The sequence below is a fragment of the Hylobates moloch genome, unplaced genomic scaffold (genome assembly GCF_009828535.3).
Source record: "Hylobates moloch isolate HMO894 unplaced genomic scaffold, HMol_V3 SCAFFOLD_6, whole genome shotgun sequence".
NCBI classification, from domain to species: Eukaryota; Metazoa; Chordata; class Mammalia; order Primates; family Hylobatidae; genus Hylobates; species Hylobates moloch.
The window spans coordinates 104,528,419-104,548,270 of record NW_026652281.1 but is presented as its reverse complement, the minus strand read 5'-3'; the positions used below and the strand labels follow the sequence as shown (position 1 = coordinate 104,548,270).

General features: G+C 41.2%; 1 protein-coding gene and 1 non-coding gene across 9 annotated transcripts in view; one reads left to right on the top strand and one right to left on the bottom strand.

Annotated features, from left to right (window-relative positions):
- The window catches only part of TANGO6 (transport and golgi organization 6 homolog), a 241,790-nt gene that overhangs the window by 150,132 nt on the left and 71,806 nt on the right, over positions 1-19,852 (bottom strand). For 6 of the 8 annotated variants that reach the window (XR_004248798.2, XM_032157750.2, XM_058441145.1 and 3 more), the window contains exons 12-13: positions 17,424-17,939; positions 15,198-15,255 (exon numbers count right to left, since the gene is read on the bottom strand). Coding sequence is in view for 7 of the 8 variants with exons in the window: in XM_032157750.2 (XP_032013641.1) it covers positions 15,198-15,255; positions 17,424-17,939 (574 nt within the window). In the remaining variant the exon portion in view is untranslated. Of the gene's footprint in view, positions 1-7,865; positions 8,339-15,197; positions 15,256-17,423; positions 17,940-19,852 lie in introns of those variants that run through there. The other 2 variants (XM_058441148.1, XM_058441149.1) reach the window with 2 other exon arrangements.
- Positions 18,554-18,617, top strand: LOC116472050 (U7 small nuclear RNA). The gene has a single exon (XR_004248963.1). It is a non-coding gene; the product is annotated as a U7 small nuclear RNA (small nuclear RNA).

Here is a 19,852-nt window from a genome sequence, read left to right as displayed (position 1 = left end):
TCCTTTTTTTTTTTTTTTTTTTTTTGAGACAGAGTCTTGCCCTGTCACCCAGGCTGGAGTGCAGTGGCCTGATCTCAGCTCACTGCAACCTCCACCTCCTGGGTTCAAGTGATTCTCCTGCCTCCATTGTAGCTGGGATTACAGGTGTGCACCATCACACCCAGCTAATTTTTGTATTTTTAGTAGAGATGGGGTTTCACCGTGTTGGCCAGGCTGGTCTCAAACTCCTGACCTCAAGTGATATGCCTGCCTCAGGCGTGAGCCACCGTGCCTGGCCAAACCTCTAAACTTCTCTTTGTTCTTCAGACATATGGAAGACCATCCTGTCTGTGTATGCCCTGAATTGCAATTCTTGCTTCTGCAAAAATGTTTTAAATTTAGAGATTTGTTCTTATATTTTATTTGATTTTGACATACGTGGTGTCAGAGTGGGATTCCAAAGCTGACTCACCTTGGGAAAAATCATCGGCCCTTAGAACTATGACATAAGGTACTACATTGAGGGCCTTTGAGCACCCTCTCTACCACGAGTCAGCTAGGTGTTCCCTGGTGAGTGCCCTGGATGGCACTCCTGATTTGGGTAAAGTTCTGTTTCGTTCGGGATTTGCTTAGAGAAGGGTCTTTCCTCCTCTTGTTTGGCGGGAGGTCTCTCTGGTTGGGAGATCTCCTGTTGGGGAGGACTCTTTTCCTCCTTGCAGACCTCAGCTGCGAGGTCTGAGTGAAGAGCTATTTTTCCTCCAGGTTGAGGCCTGGGTGAAAGGATTTTTCCTTTTCCCTTCAGTTGGGAAAGGCAGCCGATCGTCCTCTTGGTAAGTACATACTTTATTTTCCATCAGCACTTGCGTTTATTTGGCTTTTGCATATTCAACACTTACATTTAATTGGCTTTTGTATATTCAACATTAAACCGAGTCACCTAGATAAGTTTAATTACAAATGGGCTCTCAAAGTTCAAAGACATGCCAAGATATATTTTGAGATTCCAGCTGGTAACATGTTCAAACATTATAGGGATCATGCAGTCTGTTGTTCTTAAAACTAAAAGACCATGGCAATAAAATCATACATTCCAAATAAGACTCATATCTCAAGGGATATCTTGAGGCTAAAAAAACAAAACCCAACCCGGACTCAAAGACTGACTAGCTATAAAATACTATCTCAAAGTTGGTTGAGACTCTCCTCTTTGGAGCTTAACCCTCCCCTTCTTAGAATTCCTTCTTCTCTCTTGCTCTAAGCTAACTCTTTTTCCAAAACTCCTCAGCGAGGCTGGCATGCTGACTATTTAAGTAAAAAACATGTAAAAACTAGCAGATATTTTAAAAAATACTATTTTGACCTTCGTGGTGTTTCTTAAAAGCAAAAAATAAAATTCTCATATAAAAGACCCCCTTCCCATACTAAAAGGAATGAGGAGATTCTTATCTTAAAGGGCAAAAAAATGAGACCAAGACAGTACTTTACAGACAATGTTGAAAAAAAAAAAATCTCTTGGCTGGGCGCGGTGGCTCACACCTGTAATCCCAGCACTTTGGGAGGCCAAGGAGGGCAGATCACGAGGTCAGGAGATTGAGACCATCCTGGCTAACATGGTGAAACCCTGTCTCTACTAAGAAATACAAAAAATTAGCCAGGCGTGGTGGCGGGCGCCTGTAGTCCCAGCTACTCGGGAGGCTGAGGCAGGAGAATGGCGTGAACCCAGGGGGCGGAGCTTGCATTGAGCCGAGATTGCGCCACTGCACTCCAGCCTGGGCGACAGAGCGAGACTCCGTCTCAAAAAAAAAATTTTTTTCTCATATTCAGGTTGCAGTGAGCTTTAATCATGCCACTGCACTCCAGCCTGGGTGACAAAGTGAGACCCTGTCTCAAAAAATAAAAATAATAAAATAAAATAAAGAACAAAAGAAAAAATAAGAATATAAATATAAATAAGGCCAGGCATAGTGACTCACACCTGTAATCCCAGCACTTTGGGAGACTGAGGCAGGCTGATTGCTTGAGCCCAGGAATTTGAAACCAGTCTGGGCAACATGGCAAAATCCTGTCTCTACAAAAAACACAAAAATTAGCTGGGTATGGTGGCATATACCCATAGTCCCAGCTACTTGGGAGGCTAAGGTGGGAGGACTGCTTGAACTCCAGGAGGTGGAGGTTCCAGTGAGCTGACATTGTGCCACTGCACTCCAGCCTGGGTGACAGAGTCAGACCCTGTCTCAAAAAAAAAAAAAAAATTAAAAATTAAATAAATGAAATAAAATTTCTCAGATTCATATTTCAGAGGCTCCACTTTTGCAGTATCTTGCTACATGGATTTATAGGTCACACATCACTGCATTTAGCATTTTCTCCCCTTAAAAAAGCCAGAGATAACTCTCTCCTTCAACTTTGTCATCAGCTCCTGAACCTTTTCTCCAGTTCTAACTCTGCCGTTATGGCCTGACACGAAAATGTTTATCTTAATGGCCTAAAAAAGCAATGTTTTCCTCCAATATAATTTGATTCTGTATTCCTCACTTTCCTTGATGTATCTAAATTGTTACTCTTATAACCTAGACCCATTCTTCCTATGTCAGATTAAATTCAAACAATCTTTTCATCAGGTTTGACTTCCAGGTTATCTAAATGAGATTCCCTTTAGAAAGAACAATCACACTGTAAGAGGTTTTTCTTTACCTTTTTGGTAAAGAAAAAGAGTTTACATTTTACCATGATAATTTTCTGCATTGCCTTTATTATGTTTTTGATCACTTTTAAAAAACTGAGCTTTAAAAGGATTAAGGTTTTAACATCCATGTAACTTTTTTTTTTTTTTGAGATGGAGTTTTGCTCTTGTTGCCCAGGCTGGAGTGCAGTGGCATGATCTCAGCTCACTGCAACCTCCGCCTCCCAGGTTCAAGAGATTCTCCTGCCTCAGCTTCCCAAGTAGCTGGGATTACAGGCACCTGCCACCATGTCTGGCTAACTCGTATTTTTAGTAGAGATGGGGTTTCGCCATGTTGGTTAGGCTGGTCTCGAAATCCTTACTTCAGGTGATCCACCCGCCTCAGCCTCTCAAAGTGCTGGGATTACAGGCGTGAGCCACCGTGCCCGGCTCTACATTACTTTTAAAGTCTTTTGATTATCACGCTGGTTAAATAAATGGCTATAATTTTACAGTAACCTGTAATTCTGTTTTTTTCCCCCCTTTCCTTCTAAGAGATGGGAGGTCTTCCTATATTGCCCAGGTTGGCCCCAAACTCCTGGGCTCAAGAAATCCCCCCACTTTAGCCTCCCAAGTGGCTGCAACTACAGGCACATGCCACTATGGCCAACTGTAATTCTGTTTTCATCAAATATTTTCAACCTTTTAATATCTTTGAGAAACTTACCCAAAATCAAACCTAAGTTGTCTTTTTTTTTTTTTTCCCTCAGAGACAGTCTTGCTCTGTTACCCAGGCTAGAGTGCAGTGTGCAATCTTGGCTCACTGCAGTTTCTAACTCTCAGGTTCAAGTGATTCTCCCACTTCAGCCTCCTGAGTAGTTGGGACTACAGGAATGCACCACCATGCCTAGCTAATTTTTGTATTTTTTGGTAGAGATGGGGTTTTCACCATATTGGTCAGGCTGGTCTTGAACTCCTGTCCTCAAGTGATCCACCCACCTCGTCCTACCAAAGTGCAGAAATTACAGGTATGAGCCACCATGCCCAGTTCTGGTAACTTTAAAATCAACAGACTCAATACAAATTTCCAAGAGGCTAATAAAAAAAACCTGATAGATTCATAAAACTACTAATAGAGATCAAATAGTAGTTAATTATGAGATTAAGTAACTAATGTTTTATGACTTTTATTTAAAACATTGTTACTTTGGCCGGGCGCGGTGGCTCACGCCTGTAATCCCAGCATTTTGGGAGGCCGAGGCGGGCAGATCACGAGGTCAGGAGATCGAGACCATCCTGGCTAACACAGTGAAACCCCGTCTCTACTAAAAATACAAAAAATTAGCCGGGCGTGGTGGTGGGCGCCTGTAGTCCCAGCTACTTGGGAGGCTGGAGTGCAGTGGCGCAATCTCGGCTCACTGCAAGCTCTGCCTCCCGGGTTCAAGCCATTCATTCTCCTGCCTCAGCCTCCCAAGTAGCTGGGACTACAGGCAAAAAAAAAAAAAAAAAAATTGTTACTTTATGCAAATATTTTGTTTCCTCCATTTAAAAAAAATTTCTCTTAAGCTATGTATCATTTTCAACAAGTTGATAAAGTGTACTTTTGTAAACAAAGATAAAAACATATTTTTTCTTTTCCTTACTTAATCCCTCCAAAATTCAAAAACTATTTCTAAATATTCTTAGGACAATATGGTTATTTACATAAACCCAATAAAATTCTGCTCTTAAATGTTAGTTATATTACCAAGGCTTTGACTAAAATGTCATATTTAAAAATACACATAAAATGCCTGACTTCAAGGGTTCCCAGCCTTATAGTAAGTAAATAAACCTGTCACTTTCTGGCAGGCCCAGAAACTTTAAGACTATAAATAAATGTAAAGTCTGCCTTGGTTTGGCTTCCCAGCCTCAAGATCGTTTAAATGTGAGATTCCTATATTTCAATAGGAAATATTTTATTTTTCAATGTAAAAAATAAATTATGTTCCCAAAAGAAAGCTATAATATATACCTGTTATTAGAATATAACTCTGTACATTGTTTTCAAGTTATTGTTACCTGTTTTTGAGTAGTCTAGGTCCTAAAATCTCCCAAGTTCCTACAATCCAAGTTTCTTCCATAAAATTACTAAAACGGGAATTGCTCTGTTCCTAAAGCCCTATAAGCTAAAACCTGAGAAATTTTTATAAACAAGTTTTGTGCCTGTCAGCCTGATGTTTAGGCCACATAGAAAGTTCACCAAACTGTCCAATGCCCTAACCAGTGACATTCAAACTACAAACCAGGAGGAGAAATGGACATTGTCCAGGCTGCAAACAGCTTTCCCTAAGATATCAAAACAAGACTCCACATCATCATGAGACCCTTACTTCCCTTAATGCTCCCTTTTCATTTGATAAGATGCTGTAATTAAACTTTCACAGTCAATAACTGTTACTGATAACCTGACAAAATCTGACCTAAAAAATCCTTTTAGGACTAGGCTTGGTGGCTCATGTCTGTAATCCCAACACTTTGAGAGGCCATGGCAGAGGGTAGTTTGAGTCCAGGAGTTTGAGACCAGCCTTGGTGACATAGTGAGACCCTGTCAAGAAAAGAAAAGAGAAGAGAAGAGAGAAAGAAAGAAAAGAAAGAAAGAAAAGAAGGAAGGAAGAAAGGGAGGAAGGAAAAAGAAAAGAGAAAGGAAAGAAAGAAAAGAAAGAAGGAAAAGAAGGAAGGAAGGAGAGAGAGAAAAAGAAAGAAAGGAAAGAAGGGAAAGAAAGGAAATAAATAAGGTAGGAAGGTAGGAAGGAAGGAAGGAAGGAAGGAAGAGAGGGAGGGAAGGAAATTAATTACATTTTTAAAAAAATCCTTGTAGTCAGACCAAATCAGAATCCAGCTCAGGTGCTACACAGTTTATGCCTGACCCCAAGCTCATGAATAACAAGCAGTCCCACCCAGAAGATGTAGATATGTACGGCACACTAGAAACTGAAGCAGACTGCAAAGAGAGACTGCATAGACAACTATGAGATGTGTGAAGTTGCAAATAATTATTTTAAAAATCATGTAATCAAGATATGAACACCAATGAGATTAAAATCTGAAAATATGTACATGTGTGTATATACATACACATATTTATACATATGCACATGTATATCTGCTCTAGCTCTTCTGAATTAATGTCAGTTAAATTGGAATGGTATGTGGAAAGATGTGTTCCCTGTTTTGTTTTGTTTTTTTCCGTTTCCTAGAATAAAATATCCATGATTTATGGCAAAAAAAAAAAAAAAAAAATCCTTTTCGTCCACCTAGCAGACAACTTAGACAATATCCCTAACACAACTTACTGTTCAAATTGTACTGGTGGTCCCTTTTCTAAAGTCGGCAATTTTCTGTTTAATGCAAGCAAGTCATAAAATACTACTTAATGACAACTACAGGTCTCACTCAGTTTCCAATATGGTTTTTGTTTTTGTTTTTGTTTTTGAGACAAAGTCTCACTCTTGTCCCCCAGGCTGAAGTGCAATGGCGCGATCTTGGCTCACTGCAACCTCCGCCTCCTGGGTTCAAGCGATTCTCCTACCTCAGCCTCCCGAGTAGCTGGGATTATAGGCGCCTGCCACCACACCCGGCTAACCACCATGGTCTTTTAATTTGTTTAGTTTGCTGCCCTTAGTCTTGGGCTCTTAGTTCAAAAGCATTTTACAAACTAAATTTATTATATTGTTATTTTTTATATTATAACTTTTAAGGTTTTTGTTGTTGTTGTTATTGTTGTTTGCCTTTTTTTTTTTTTTTTTTTGAGACAGGGTCTCACTCTGTCACCCAGGGTAGAGTGCAGTGGTGTGATCATAACTCACTGCAGCCTTGACCTCCTGGGCTCAAAAGACCCTCCTGCCTCAGCCTCCCAAAGTGTTGGGGTTACAGGTGTGAGCCACCATGACTGGCCAGCTTTGTTCTTACTGCTTGTTTAATCTTTATAATGCCAGCTCTCTCAACGAAGTAATGTTAACCCAATCCTTCAAGATTATTGCTAATGCTTACAGAATTGTTAAGATACAACTTGATAAATGACTCTAGAACAATGTACCCTAAGAACACTCTTCCTTCTGGACTCTGTTACTCAAATGTGGCCCAGGTCGCTGACATAAGCCCCCATACTTCCCCGCTGATATGGGACAGAGACAATCAGAACAGGTCCATCCTAGCTCCGAGGGACAATTAAGCTAACTTATAAGTAGTTAATTGGCAATGCTTTCAAAAAAAGATCTCAATCAAAAGGGGAAAACGTGAAAGTGGATCATATTAATTGGGTCATGCCTCTCATATCCAACTAAAATGGAGTTGAGAGACCAGGGAAGAAAAAAACAGGGCACATAACATTGCTCCAAAAATATAATTCCCTACAAGCCTGGCTTTTGAAACTGCCTGTTGTAGCCTAAAGCCAGTTTTATCTACTAGCTACTGAAACAAACCTACTGTGACTCTAAGGACTCATTTTACCCACTGCTGTCACTCATTAATCAGAGCTTGCCAGATCTCCAAAACTTTGCTAGTCCCAATGATCTTTCTCCAGAACAATATGTAACATTTCTCCTGTTTACAAAACCTCCAACCTTCTCATTGTTCTTCAGACATATGAAAGACCACTAGGTCTGCGTGTATGCACCAAATTACAATTCTTGCTTCTCAAATAAGATGTTTTAAATATAGAGATTCACCTTTATATTTTATTTTACCTTGACAGCTTTGATAAAAAGACAGACAATAACAAGTATTGGCAAAGCTGTGGAAAAATTGGAACACTCATACATTGCTGGTAAGGATGTAAAATGGTACACCTGCTTTGGAAAATAGTCCAGCAGTTCCTCAAAAGGCTAAATATAGACTTACCATATGACCCAGCAATTCCACTCCTAGGTATATGTATATACCCAGGGGGAATGAAAACATATGTTCACACAAAAACTTGTACACAAATGTTCCTAACAACACTATTCATAATAGCCAAGTCTATGGCGATACCACCCCAAACGCACCCGATCTCGTCATAATAGCCAAAAAGTGGAAACAATCCAATTGTCCACCAATTGATGAGCTGGATAAATAAAACATGGCTAAGCAATACCATGGAATATTATTCAGTCACAAAAAGGAATGAAGTCATAAAAAGGAAACCTCAAACCTCAAAAACATTATGCTAAAGTGAAAGGAGCCAGACAAAAAAGACCGCATATTGTATAATTCCATTTATATGAAATGTCCAGCATAGGCAAATCCACAGAGATTAAAAAGTAGATCAGTGGTTGCCAGGGGTTGGGAGAATAAGCAAGGGGAAGTGACTTTTCATGGGTATGAAATGATAAAAATGTTTTAAAATTATATAGTGGTGATGGTTGCACAACTCTTTAAAGACACTAGAAACCATTGACTTGCACATTTTAATTGGGTGAATTTTAGGGATGTAAATTACATCTCAAATAAGAAGTTTTAAAAATGGAGATAATGTCTACTTCCCAGAACTACTTAGAGAATTTACCAAGAGAGCATATATGAGAGACGTTCTCTAAATGCTTATTTGTTAATTAAGTGGTACAGAAACCAGGTCAGGATGTAAAAGAAATCTTCCCTTTTCCAGGACATAAATGGAGATGATAAACTTTGCAAGACTGCATTCCAAATTTCCATGCCAGGTCCAATTAGATGATCCTTCAAGGGATAGAATTATTTTCAGTTAATGGTTTCTCAACTTACTTTATTTGAGGTAGAAATCTGAGAATGAGATAGAGATTCAGTCCCTGACAAGTTAAGACTTGTAATCCTGCTCAATTTGAAACTCTGTGAAAACAATTTCATCTTGTATCTACCTTCCCCCTTCCGGGCTTTTGCCTTCCCTCGGCTCAGCTCTTTTGCCAGAAATGAAAGCTCTTCTCTGAAAGGAAGAGGGTGGAAGAGCTAGTGTGATTTGTTTGGGCATGTCAAGATGGCTAGATCTCTTCACTCTACACACTGGCATGCTTTCACCTCCCATGGTTGGCCCACAGCCCAGGTAGTTTTTTTTTTTTTTTTTCTTTTAAAAGAATGCTGGTAGTTTTATCCAAAGATCCTTCTGACACTGAGAGGGACCACTTGGATCCCTGAAATGCATCTGTTGCTTTCAAAATACCCTTTAAATAACTGAAAGTGACTGAGAGGACATATGAACAGATATACAGTATAGAAATAATCTGGCTATAGGCAGGGTGTGGTGGCTCACGCCTGTAATCCCAGCACTTCAGGAGTCTGAGGCGGGCGGATCACCTGAGGTCAGAAGTTTGAGACCAACCTGGCCAACATGGTGAAACCCCGTGTCTACTAAAAATGCAAAAAAATTAGCCGGGCATGGTGGTGGGCACCTATAGTCCCAGCTACTTGGGAGGCTGGGGCAGGAGAATTGCTTGAACCTGGGAGGTGGAGGTTGCAGTGAGCCAAGCCCATTGCACTCCAGCCTGGGTAACAAGAAAGAAACTCCGTCTCAAAAAAAGAAAAAATGAAAGAATCTGGCTATAATGTCTTATTGAAGAATATCACTTATTTATCATATTCATTATTGAACATCTATTTCAAAACTAAAATATGAAAAAATGCCCAAACATCTAATGTACACTATGGGAATCTCAAGGATGTATCCTTTTTTTATTTTTTTTTTGAGATAAGGTGTCACTCTGTCACCTAGGATAGAATGCAGTGGTGCAATCATGACTCTGCAGCCTCAACCTCCTGGGCTCAAGTGATCATCCCACCTAAGCCTCCTAAATAGTTGGGACTACTGGTGCACACCAGCACACCTAGCTAATTTTTATTTTTGTGTGTGTGGAGACAAGGTCTCACTATGTTGCCTAGGCTGGTCTCGAACTCTTGGGCTGAAGCAATCCTCCCACCTCAGCCTCCCAAAGTGTTGGGATTACAGGCATGAGTCACTGCGCCCAGCCTTCAAGGACATTTTTCTAACTCCCATTTTCGAAAAAAGAAGGGCTTCTGCCTTTTACCTTATATACTTCATTCTTGTTGAAATTTTTTAAAAACATTGAGAATGTATTACTTGTATCATAATAATGATAAAAACAGTGAAGAAAGAATATACAAGGAATGCAAAAGGGGAGACATTTATCTTGGTCTGTGCAAGATTAAGTTCTCTATCTGTAAACTCTGTAGGGTAACCGGAACTCAGCGACTTTATACATAATTGTCTGCCTGAAGAAGCTGTTATTGAGTACCTGGGAGAAGCTGCTAGAATGACTAAGTCAACCACTGCTTCTCAGTAAGAATAAACAGAGATGCACACAGTTTTTCCTAAAATTAAATTTAACTCCTAGGGTATTTAGTTCTCAGATTGCTGTGATAGATAATATAGACATCAGAAATTTCTAAGTCAGGCATCAATATATAGCTGTTGAATGAATTGCTGTATTTTATTCTCTTCTGCTCTCCACCTAGACTGCAAAGTTGGTAAGACTTTATAAAAGAAATATAAAACATCAATAAATTAAGCAAAAAGTATACTATAACTTCCACATGGAGCCATTTGGGCAGCTCAGAAAAGGAAAACTAAAAATACACAGTCCCCACAACTGAATGCTACTCAAACCACAACCAGGCACTCCCCACCCTGTACTACAGGACAAGTGGGCTGGTCTTGTCTGACTGGGAGCCCAGAATGGCTTTGTTCCTGTAGTGCTTTAGGCCCAGGCAAACTACATTGGCAATGCAGGTGGGAAAATTCAGTTTTTTTCTTTCTTAATGGGAAACTCACCTGAAGCCTTGGCTTTTAAGTGCATATTACAAACACCAAAAACATCAATTAGTTCAAACTTGTCCATCATCTTGGGGAGCTGAGAACAGAAATTACGCCTCTACCCCTCATGTTCTTCATCACCAAATTAGCTAGTAACTGATTTGCACACCAATGAAAATTACTAAAAACAAACACAACACCAACAACTGCGATTTTGATAGCAGGCCCTAGAGGCTAATGAGCTCAGTGGGTTAATCAACTAAGATGCTTATTCCAAACAGCAAGGTGGTCACATTAGAATGACATGCCACCCATTCCCAAAAATCCAGTCTTAAAAAAAATAAATCAATGAAAAACATCTCCTTGACAGTAGTACAGTTTCTTGGGGAAAGTACACGATGACTTGTGTTCTGAGACTTCTGAATTATAAGCACCTTAGATTCTTGCTTCTTTGATTTATCTGACTTCCATAAGCACAACTTATGGTCATGTGGCCTCCTGGACCCCCAGGCCTATCTCAATTCCTGCCCTCTTTGGCCTCTCAGCTGCAGGTAATTACTTTCTCTCTTGAAACCCGTTACTCTTAGAGCTTTCGTTCTCACCTAGTTGTCTTTTACCACTTTGGGTGGTCATTTTGTCTCTTTGAAGAATCCTCTTTTTGCTTTTGAATCTAATCACAACTTGCAGTTAATCTAAAGTGTTTTGTATATAGGAGATATACAAAATTTTTGTTGAATAAAGAAAGAATTTGGCTGGGCACAGTGGCTCATGCCTGTAATCCCAGCACTTTGGGAGGCTGAAGTAAGAGGACTGCTTGAGTCTAGGAGATTGAGCCTGGGCAACATAGTGAGACCCCCATCTCTACAAAATGTTTTTTAAAAAATTAGCCTGATGTGTGTTGGCATGCATCTGTAGTCCCAGCTACTCAGGAGGCAGAGGTGGTAGGATTGCTTGAGCCCAGGAGTTAGACGTAACAATAAACCATGATCATGCCACTATTCTCTACCCTGAGTGACAGAGCAAGACTCTGTCTCTAAAAAAAAAAAAAATTCCAGAATTCCAAGGCTCAGGGCTTCTTTGTTATATGATTTCCCATCTGCATGCTCTCTTAAGCTTCAAGTACTAAGTCTGTATAGAGCATATCCACATTAAACTCTGAAAGAACTAGCCAGTAAGAACCTGCACTTACCTTTGTGCTCACTGACAACCTTGCCTCTGGGAGGTAAACAGAACACATCAACGTGAAGAATGGCATTACTGCATCAATGCCCTTTGCTATGTGACTTGGTAGTGGGTCCCACTAACGGGACAGCATATATTTCTCTATCCCTTGACTTTTGGGTTGGGCCTCAAGACTTGCTTTAGCCAACAGAATAAGGCAGAATGATAGGATGTCCGCTCCGAGTCAGGCCTGAGGAGCCTCTGGAATTTATGGTTTCTCTTTGACACTTCATGGTTCTCACCATGAGCAGAACAAGCCCTGGTAGGCCACTGGTTCAGGGATGATCAGGAACATATGAAGCACAGCTACCACAGCTGGCCCGAGACCTGCTGGGAGGGGCCAGCCACCCAGCCAAGCCCCACTGAACCTTCAGCGGGTCTACAGATGTGTGAGTGATAATAACTGATTGATATTTCAGGTTACTGAGTGTCAGGGTAGTTTGTTGTTGTTGTTGTTGTTTTCTGAGAAGGAGTCTTGCTCTGCTGCCCAGGCTGGAGTGCAGTGGTCTCCTGGGTTCAAGCAATTCTCCTGCTTCAGCCTCCCAAGTAACTGGGACTACAGGCACACGCTACCATACCCAGCTAATTTTTCTATTTTTAGTAGGGACGGGGTTTCGCCACATTGATCATGATGGCTGGTCTCAAACTCCTGACCTCAGGTGATCCACCCACCTCGGCCTCCCAAAGTGCTGGGATGATAGGCGTGAGCCACAGGGTAGTTTGCTAAATATCAATAACTGACAGAATCGACCTACTCAGGCTTCAGAAGTGAGAAGTTACAGAGATCACCACATTATTACCTAGTCGTCCAACAGTAGATGTAATAGTGAAGATTCTGATGATGATAACAACACTAAAATATTAATAGCTAACACATATTGAACACTGTGTGCTAAGCAGTTGCAAATTAACTCATTTAATCCTAACGTTAAGCCCCCTTTTTATCAATAAACATTTTATGATAGAATAGTGAACTAATATTGACACTTTATTATCAACTGAAGTTTATAATTTACTCAAATTTCCTTAGTTTTCCCCTAATGTCCTTTTTTTTCTTTTTTTTTTTGAGACGGAGTCTCACTCTGTTGCCCAGGCTGGAGTGCAGTGGCGTGATCTTGGCTCACTGCAACCTCAGCCTCCTGGGTTCAGGCAATTCTCGTGTCTCAGCCTCCCAAGTAGCTGGGATTACAGGTGCCTGCCACCACACCTGGCTAACCTTTTTTGGTGTTTTTTTGTAGAGACGGGGTTTCACCATGTTGGCCAGGCTGGTTGCAAACTCCTGACCTCAAGTAATCTGCTTGCTTCGGCCTCCCAAAGTGCTGGGGATTACAGGCGTGAGCCACTGCTCCCGGCCCTAATGTTCTTTTTCTGTTTCAGAATCCCACCTATCACATTACTTTTAGCCATCATATTTCCTTAGGCTGTGACAATTTTAGCCCTCTCCCCTCTTATTAAATTTTATTTTATTTTGGCCAGGCACTGTGGCTCATGCCTATAATCCCAGGACTTTGGGAGGCCGAGGTGGACAGATCACCTGAGGTCAGGAGCTCAAGACCAGCCTGACCAACATGGAGAAATCCTCGTCTCTATTAAAAATACAAAATTAGCCAGGTGTGGTAGCACATGCCTGTAATCCCAGCTACTCGGGAGGCTGAGGCAGGAGAATCGCTTGAACCTGGGAGGCGGAGGTTGCAGTGAGCTGAGATCGCGCCATTGCACTCCAACCTGGGCAACAAGAGCGAAACTCCATCTCAAACAAGAAAAAGTATTTTTTTATTGTATTTTTTGATAATAGTTTTATTGAGCTATAACTCACATACCATACAATTCACCTATTTAAAGTTCATAACTCGGCTGGGCGTGGTGGCTGACGCCTGTACTCAGGAGGCTGAGACACAAGAATTGCTTGAACCCAGGAGGCAGAAGTTGCAGTGAGCCGAGATTGCACCACTGCACTCCAGCCTGGGCGACAGAGTGAGACTCCATCTCAAAAAAAAAGTGCATAACTCAATGGTTTCCAAGCATACTCACAGAGCTGTGCAACTGTCACCACAATGAATCTTGGAACATTTTCATCACCCCAAAAAGAAGTCTCGTATCCTTTACCTATCACCCTCAATTATTTCTCCTTTACTCCAGCCCCAGGAAAGTACTAATCTATTTTCTGTCTCTAAAAAATTGCCTATTCTGGACATTTCATATAACTGGAATCATATAAAATGTAGTATTTTGTGGCCAGTTTCTTTCACTTACCATGTTTTCAAGGTTCACCCATATTGTGGCATGTATCAGTCCTTCATTTTTATAGCCAATAATATTCCATTGCATGTATATACCACATTTAGTTTATCCATTCATCAAATGATGGTTGTTTGAGCTATTTCCACCTCTTGGCTATTGTGAATAATACTGCTGTGAACATTCACACACAAGGTTTTGTGCAGACATATGTTTTCATTTATCGGGTATATTCCTGGGAGTGGAATTGCTGGGCCAAGTAGTAACTCTATGTTTATCTTTTTGAGGAACTGCCAGACTGTTTTCCAAAGTGGCAGTACCATTTCAAACTCCTATTTAGTTGCCTTTTCACAGATAACAAAAAATTAAAGCCCACAGGGATTAAGTAATTTGCCAACACATGGGAATGGGGTGGCCCACCCAGGTGGTCTGCCGACTGTACCTTGCTGATGGAGCCAAGGGAAACTGAGTTAACTCTGACCTCACCATGTCTGCTTCTGGACCTTTTGGGAAGGGTGCCTTATTCTCTACATCCTCTCTAGATTTGGAGCCCACAAGTCAAAGGGGATGTGGAGAACAACAAAGAACCATAAAAAGAGAAATAAAGTTCCTGCAAAAAAATGTTTTGATAAGAAAATATTTAATACCCTGAGTTCTTTTAGCTTAATGAGAGAGCAAAGGTGCATATAGACAGTAGTTGAGGCTGGGCGTGGTGGCTCACGCCTGTAATCGTAGCACTTTGGAAGGCCAAGGTGGGTGGATCACTGGAGGTCAGGAGTTCGAGTCCAGCCTGACTAACAAGGTGAAACCTTGTCTCTACTAAAAATATAAAAAATTAGCTGGGTGTGGTGGCAGGCGCCTGTAATCCCAGCTACGTGGGAAGCTGAGGCAGGAGAATCACTTGAACCCAGGAGGCAGAGGTTGCAGTGAGCCGAGATCACACCACACTCCAGCCTGGGTGACAGAGCAAGACTCTGTCTCAAAAAAAAAAAAGAAAAAAAAAAGACAGTAGCCAACTAACATAAAAGGTTAATGTGGTAAGACCTCATGTGTGAGTCATTCTTTACCTCCTTGAATTAGAGGAAATAATGATTTAATCTATAGAATAAGTAAACATTAATAAAAACTTCCTCATCATTATGAGACACCGAAACTCTATAGGGACCCTTTGGAAATCCTCCAGGAATATTATTATTATGACTTAAAGTGTCCTAGCTAGGAGGCAGGAAGATGGACAAAATGACCTGGCCCTAGGACTTTAGAGATTTTGTGCAAATAAACACGATACAGTCTCTGGTCCACAGACTTAAAGTCCTTTAACCAGGACTGACTTACCCTGAATTGCAGATAGATATACAAAAGTGTCTTCATGTTCCAAGTTTTCCAAGAATATCTGGAACCACAAAATACAGCAGTGATAAGATTTACAAAGAATAAGGAAGATTTAAGAGGTTCCCTTATCAGCAGCTCAAAGGAGTAAATGCTTTGCTTCTTGTTTTTCTTAGCTAGAAACTGGTCTGACAGAGTTTTGTAGGGGAAATGGCATATATGCTTAAGTCTCATTTTTATAACCATTAAAAAAGTATAGAGACTGGGGGAGATACTTGTATTCTTCCAGCAGTAGTCCTGGAAACCGATGGAAGAACAATCCTCAACATTTTTCCATGACAGCCATGGTGAGTAACATTCTCACATATGGCATGACAGACTATGGGCTGTGACACACAAGAGACAAGGTTTGGGGTTATGTGCAATGGATGGCACATTTGCTGCAATTTTATCCTTTTCTCTTGCACTCACAAAGCATATGGAAGTGCAAGTGAGATAGAGATGTTATTATTGAGATAACTTTGAATCTGTTCTAATTTATTTTTGAAAATCTTGTAAATTTCAGCACTTTAATTAACATTAGTAACAAATTACTCTCAAAATATCTTACAATTTAGGAACCTATCAGGGGTATCAACTACAGTGAGTACAGCTTATCTGGAAAATACTACATGATATGTTAGCTTTAGGCCCCAACATGAGAGCCAGAGAAAGGAAGACGGAAGTGTCTGCTCCATATATAATGCTGTGTTCTTCGCTGGCACAGTAATTCTTGACACCAACTTGATGCTGCTGGTCTCTACATCTGAAGTATGTAGGGAGAGCCTAAAATTATCCCAGTTAGGAAGATGGCCAGTTTTGAAGGTAGGGAATCTTTTATGGAGTAAGCAAGGGAAGCTTAATTTAGGGTAATGGCCATGGAAATAAAGAGGATAAGATACATTTGAAAGACTTCTTGGAAAAAAGAATTGACAGGACTTGGTGACCAATTATGTACAGCAGAAGAATGAAGCTAAAAAAAAAATTCCAAGATGTTCATTGCATTCACCTTCAAATAAGTGTATAAAAGGATATTTAAGGCCAGGCATGGTGGCTCATGTCTGTAATCCCGGCACTTTGGGAGGCTGAGGCGGGTGAATCACCTGACGTGAGAAGTTCAACACCAGCTTGGCTAACATGGTGAAATCTCATCTGAACTAAACATACAAAAATTAGCTGGGTGTGGTGGTGGGCACCTGTAATCCCAGCTACTTGGGAGGCTAAGGCAGAAGAATCACTTGAACCCAGGAGATGGAAACTGCAGTGAGCTGAGATCGCACAACTGCACTCCAGCCTGGGCGACAGAGCGAGATCCTGTCTCAAAAAAACAAAACAAAACAAAACAAAACAAAAAACAGCTATTTCACCACGATGAAGGGAGAGAAGAGGGGAGGAGACCCAGTTTTGCCCAATGCCCACTAAAGATGCCCAGAGAAAACAGGTGGCTTATCTGGGCTGGGTCACAGTGCTGAAGCAGACTTATTTACCACAAAAGGTACTTTCCCATCTCTGGGAATTTGCTCATGCTGTCCCACCCCTCTTTCATCTGCTCAAACTTTACCATTTTGTTATGGCCATATTAAGATCTACATCCTCCATAAGATTTCAACTTTCTCTTTTTCCTGACTGCCCACAGCATTTCTTCCATGCAAAAATTTTGAAGGACGGGTGTGGTGGCTCATGCCTATAATCCCAGCACTTTGGGAGGCTGAGGCAGGTGGATCACGAGGTCAGGAGATCGAGACCATCCTGGCTAACATAGTGAAACCCCGTCTCTACTAAAAATATAAAAAATTAGCCAGGCGTGGTGGCAGACACCTGTAGTCCCAGCTACTCGGGAGGCTGAGGCAGGAGAATGGTGTGAACCTGGAAGGCGGAGCTTGCAGTGAGCCGAGATTGCGCCACTGCACTCCAGCCTGGGGAACAGAGCGCGATTCCGTCTCAAAAAAAAAAAAAAAAAAAAATTGGCACTCGGTTCATATTCAATTGAGGAGTTTAAGTCTTTCCTGTGTCTAAATAAGTCTTTCCTGTGTCTAAGTGTTGCCTCCTCACAAAATTCACAAATTTCTGGAGGGTGGTCCAGAACAGCTCTTGACACATAGTCCAGGCTCCAAAAATACTTGAGTTGAATGAATGCTCCTGGACGGCTGCCCCACCCTGTGCTCATGTGTCTTTACAGTGTGTTCTACTCACCTTGAGAAGCTTCTCTTGCATCTCAAGGGCTTTTGCTTCTCTCTGCTCTATCCAGCGGGAAAGAGTACGCAGGGCAGCAGCCCGTGTTGGAATTTGAGGGTCATAAGCTGACAGAAGAACCTCTTGGAGCTGTTCTGTGGTTACGCTTCCAGATTTCTGACTTGTAGTAGAGCTGAGCTCATTGACTCCTTGAGGAATGATTGGAGCATTTGACTGCAGGCCTGTCTGGGGGGCTATCTCATGGCTCTGCTGTTGTTCAAGGTGGCTATGAGCTACATCAGTGGGTCTTTCACGACTGGTTTGTTGCTGCTCTTCTATTTTCCCTTCCAGATCTTTTCTGTTCAGTGTACTTCGGGCAGCCATGCTGATGGCCTCAGTGGCAAAGGCTCCACGGGTAGAGATGGTGATGCGGAGATCAACAGCGAGTTCTTGGATGACAGGATCAGGGTATGTGTTGGATACATTCTCCAACAGAGGCAGCAACTGCTTCAGAACAGCAAAATCACTTGACTTCAACTACAAAATGAAATTAAAAAAATGTCAAACCCAAATTAACATAGCAAATTTCAATATGACCTGAGCACCAGGAAACATATTCTGAGAAAAAGGGGTAGGGATCAAATCTTGCTCATGGTGTAATCAGTGTATTACCTGGGTCCAGCACTGAATACCATTTGTTGAATAATCGTACCTAACATTTATTGGACACTTATCATATACAGGTTCGTTTCTAAGATAAAACACACACACACACACATTCATATCCCTGTGATATAATGACTATTATTATCTATATTTTAAACAGGTGGAAACAGAACGGTTAAGTAACATGCCCAAGGTCACAAACTGGAAGATAGTAAGATGTGAACTCAAGAAACTGGGATCAGAGCCCACACTCTCACCCAATACCCTACACAGTCTCCCTTGCAAAGATAAGGCTGTTCTTAACTACATGATCTAAAGTGGCCAGTCAGTCTGCAAGTGCACCATAGATCTGGAAGGGATCAGGGAGAAAATGGGAAGAAAGGGATTTCTTCTGGAAAGTGGAAGTGAAAATTATATAACATTTTATTCTCCATGGAAGCTTTGTCCGAATAATGTCATATGCCTTACTACTAAGAAAGGTGCATGAGTGTTACAGCTCTTTTAGAATTTGTCTAGCAGGTTTTCTAGTCTTCACTGGAAAGCACCCCCCTCACCTACTGCCACCCAAAAGGTCCAGGTTTTTAACTGTTTCTTTCATAGATCATGCCTTTAGTGTTGTATTTAAAAGGTCATTGCTTTTAAGAGGTCATCTCCATTTTCTACTACGTTAACTTGTAGGAGTTTTATAGCAATCAATGAAAAGTAAGAATCAATGGTAATACTTTTCTGTTTGAAAACACTGGAGAAATTATCAGATGAGGCTTCAGGAGGCCCTGAAAATTTGAATACCTTAAGGATCTTAAATCCTTTTTATGTACTAAAAGTCTTGCTCTGCTGCCTAGGCTGGAGTGCAATGGTGCAATCTCGGCTCACTGCAACCTCCACCTCCCGGGTTCACGCCATTCTCTTGCCTCAGCCTCCCGAGTAGCTGGGACTACAGGCACATGCCACCATGCCTGGCTAATTTTTTATATTTTAGTAGAAATGGGGTTTCACCATGTTGGCCAGGCTGGTCTTGAATTCCGAACCTCAGGTGATCCACCCACCTTGGCCTTCCAAAGTGCTGGGATTACAGGCATGAGCCACTGTGCCCAGCCGAGACATTTTCAAATAATTATACTAGTATTATCATTATGCTAAACTTCATTCAGTGCCTCTGTTATATTGTGGACTTTTTTAAAGCATCTAAAATGAGAATAATTTATCTATAGTCTATTTTGCCTCCTTTTCATTTCTCTTCTATATAACAATTTCTTCTAAAAAAAAAAACCAGCCAAGACAAATAGATCAATGGAACAGAATAGAAAGGCCAGAAATAGACCCAGATAAATAGAGTCAACTGAACTTTGACAAAGGAGCAAAGGCTTTAAATGGGAAAAAAAAATACAGTCTTTTTTTTTTTTTTTTTTAATTGGAACAAGTGTCAGTAGAAAAGAAAGTTTTTTCAACAAATGGTGCTGGAACAACTGGCATGCACATGTGAAAAAATGAATCTAGACACAGACCTTGCACCTTGCACAAAAGTTAACTTGAAATGGATCATAAACCTATCAAATACAAAACTATAAAACTCCTACAAGTTAACGTAGTAGAAAATGGAGATGGGCCGGGCGCGGTGGCTCACACTTGTAATCCCAGCACTTTGGGAGGCCGAGGCGGGCGGATCACAAGGTCAGGAGATCGAGACCACGGTGAAACCCCGTCTCTACTAAAAATACAAAAAAATTGGCCAGGCGTGGTGGCGGGCGCCTGTAGTCCCAGCTACTAGGAGAGGCTGAGGCAGG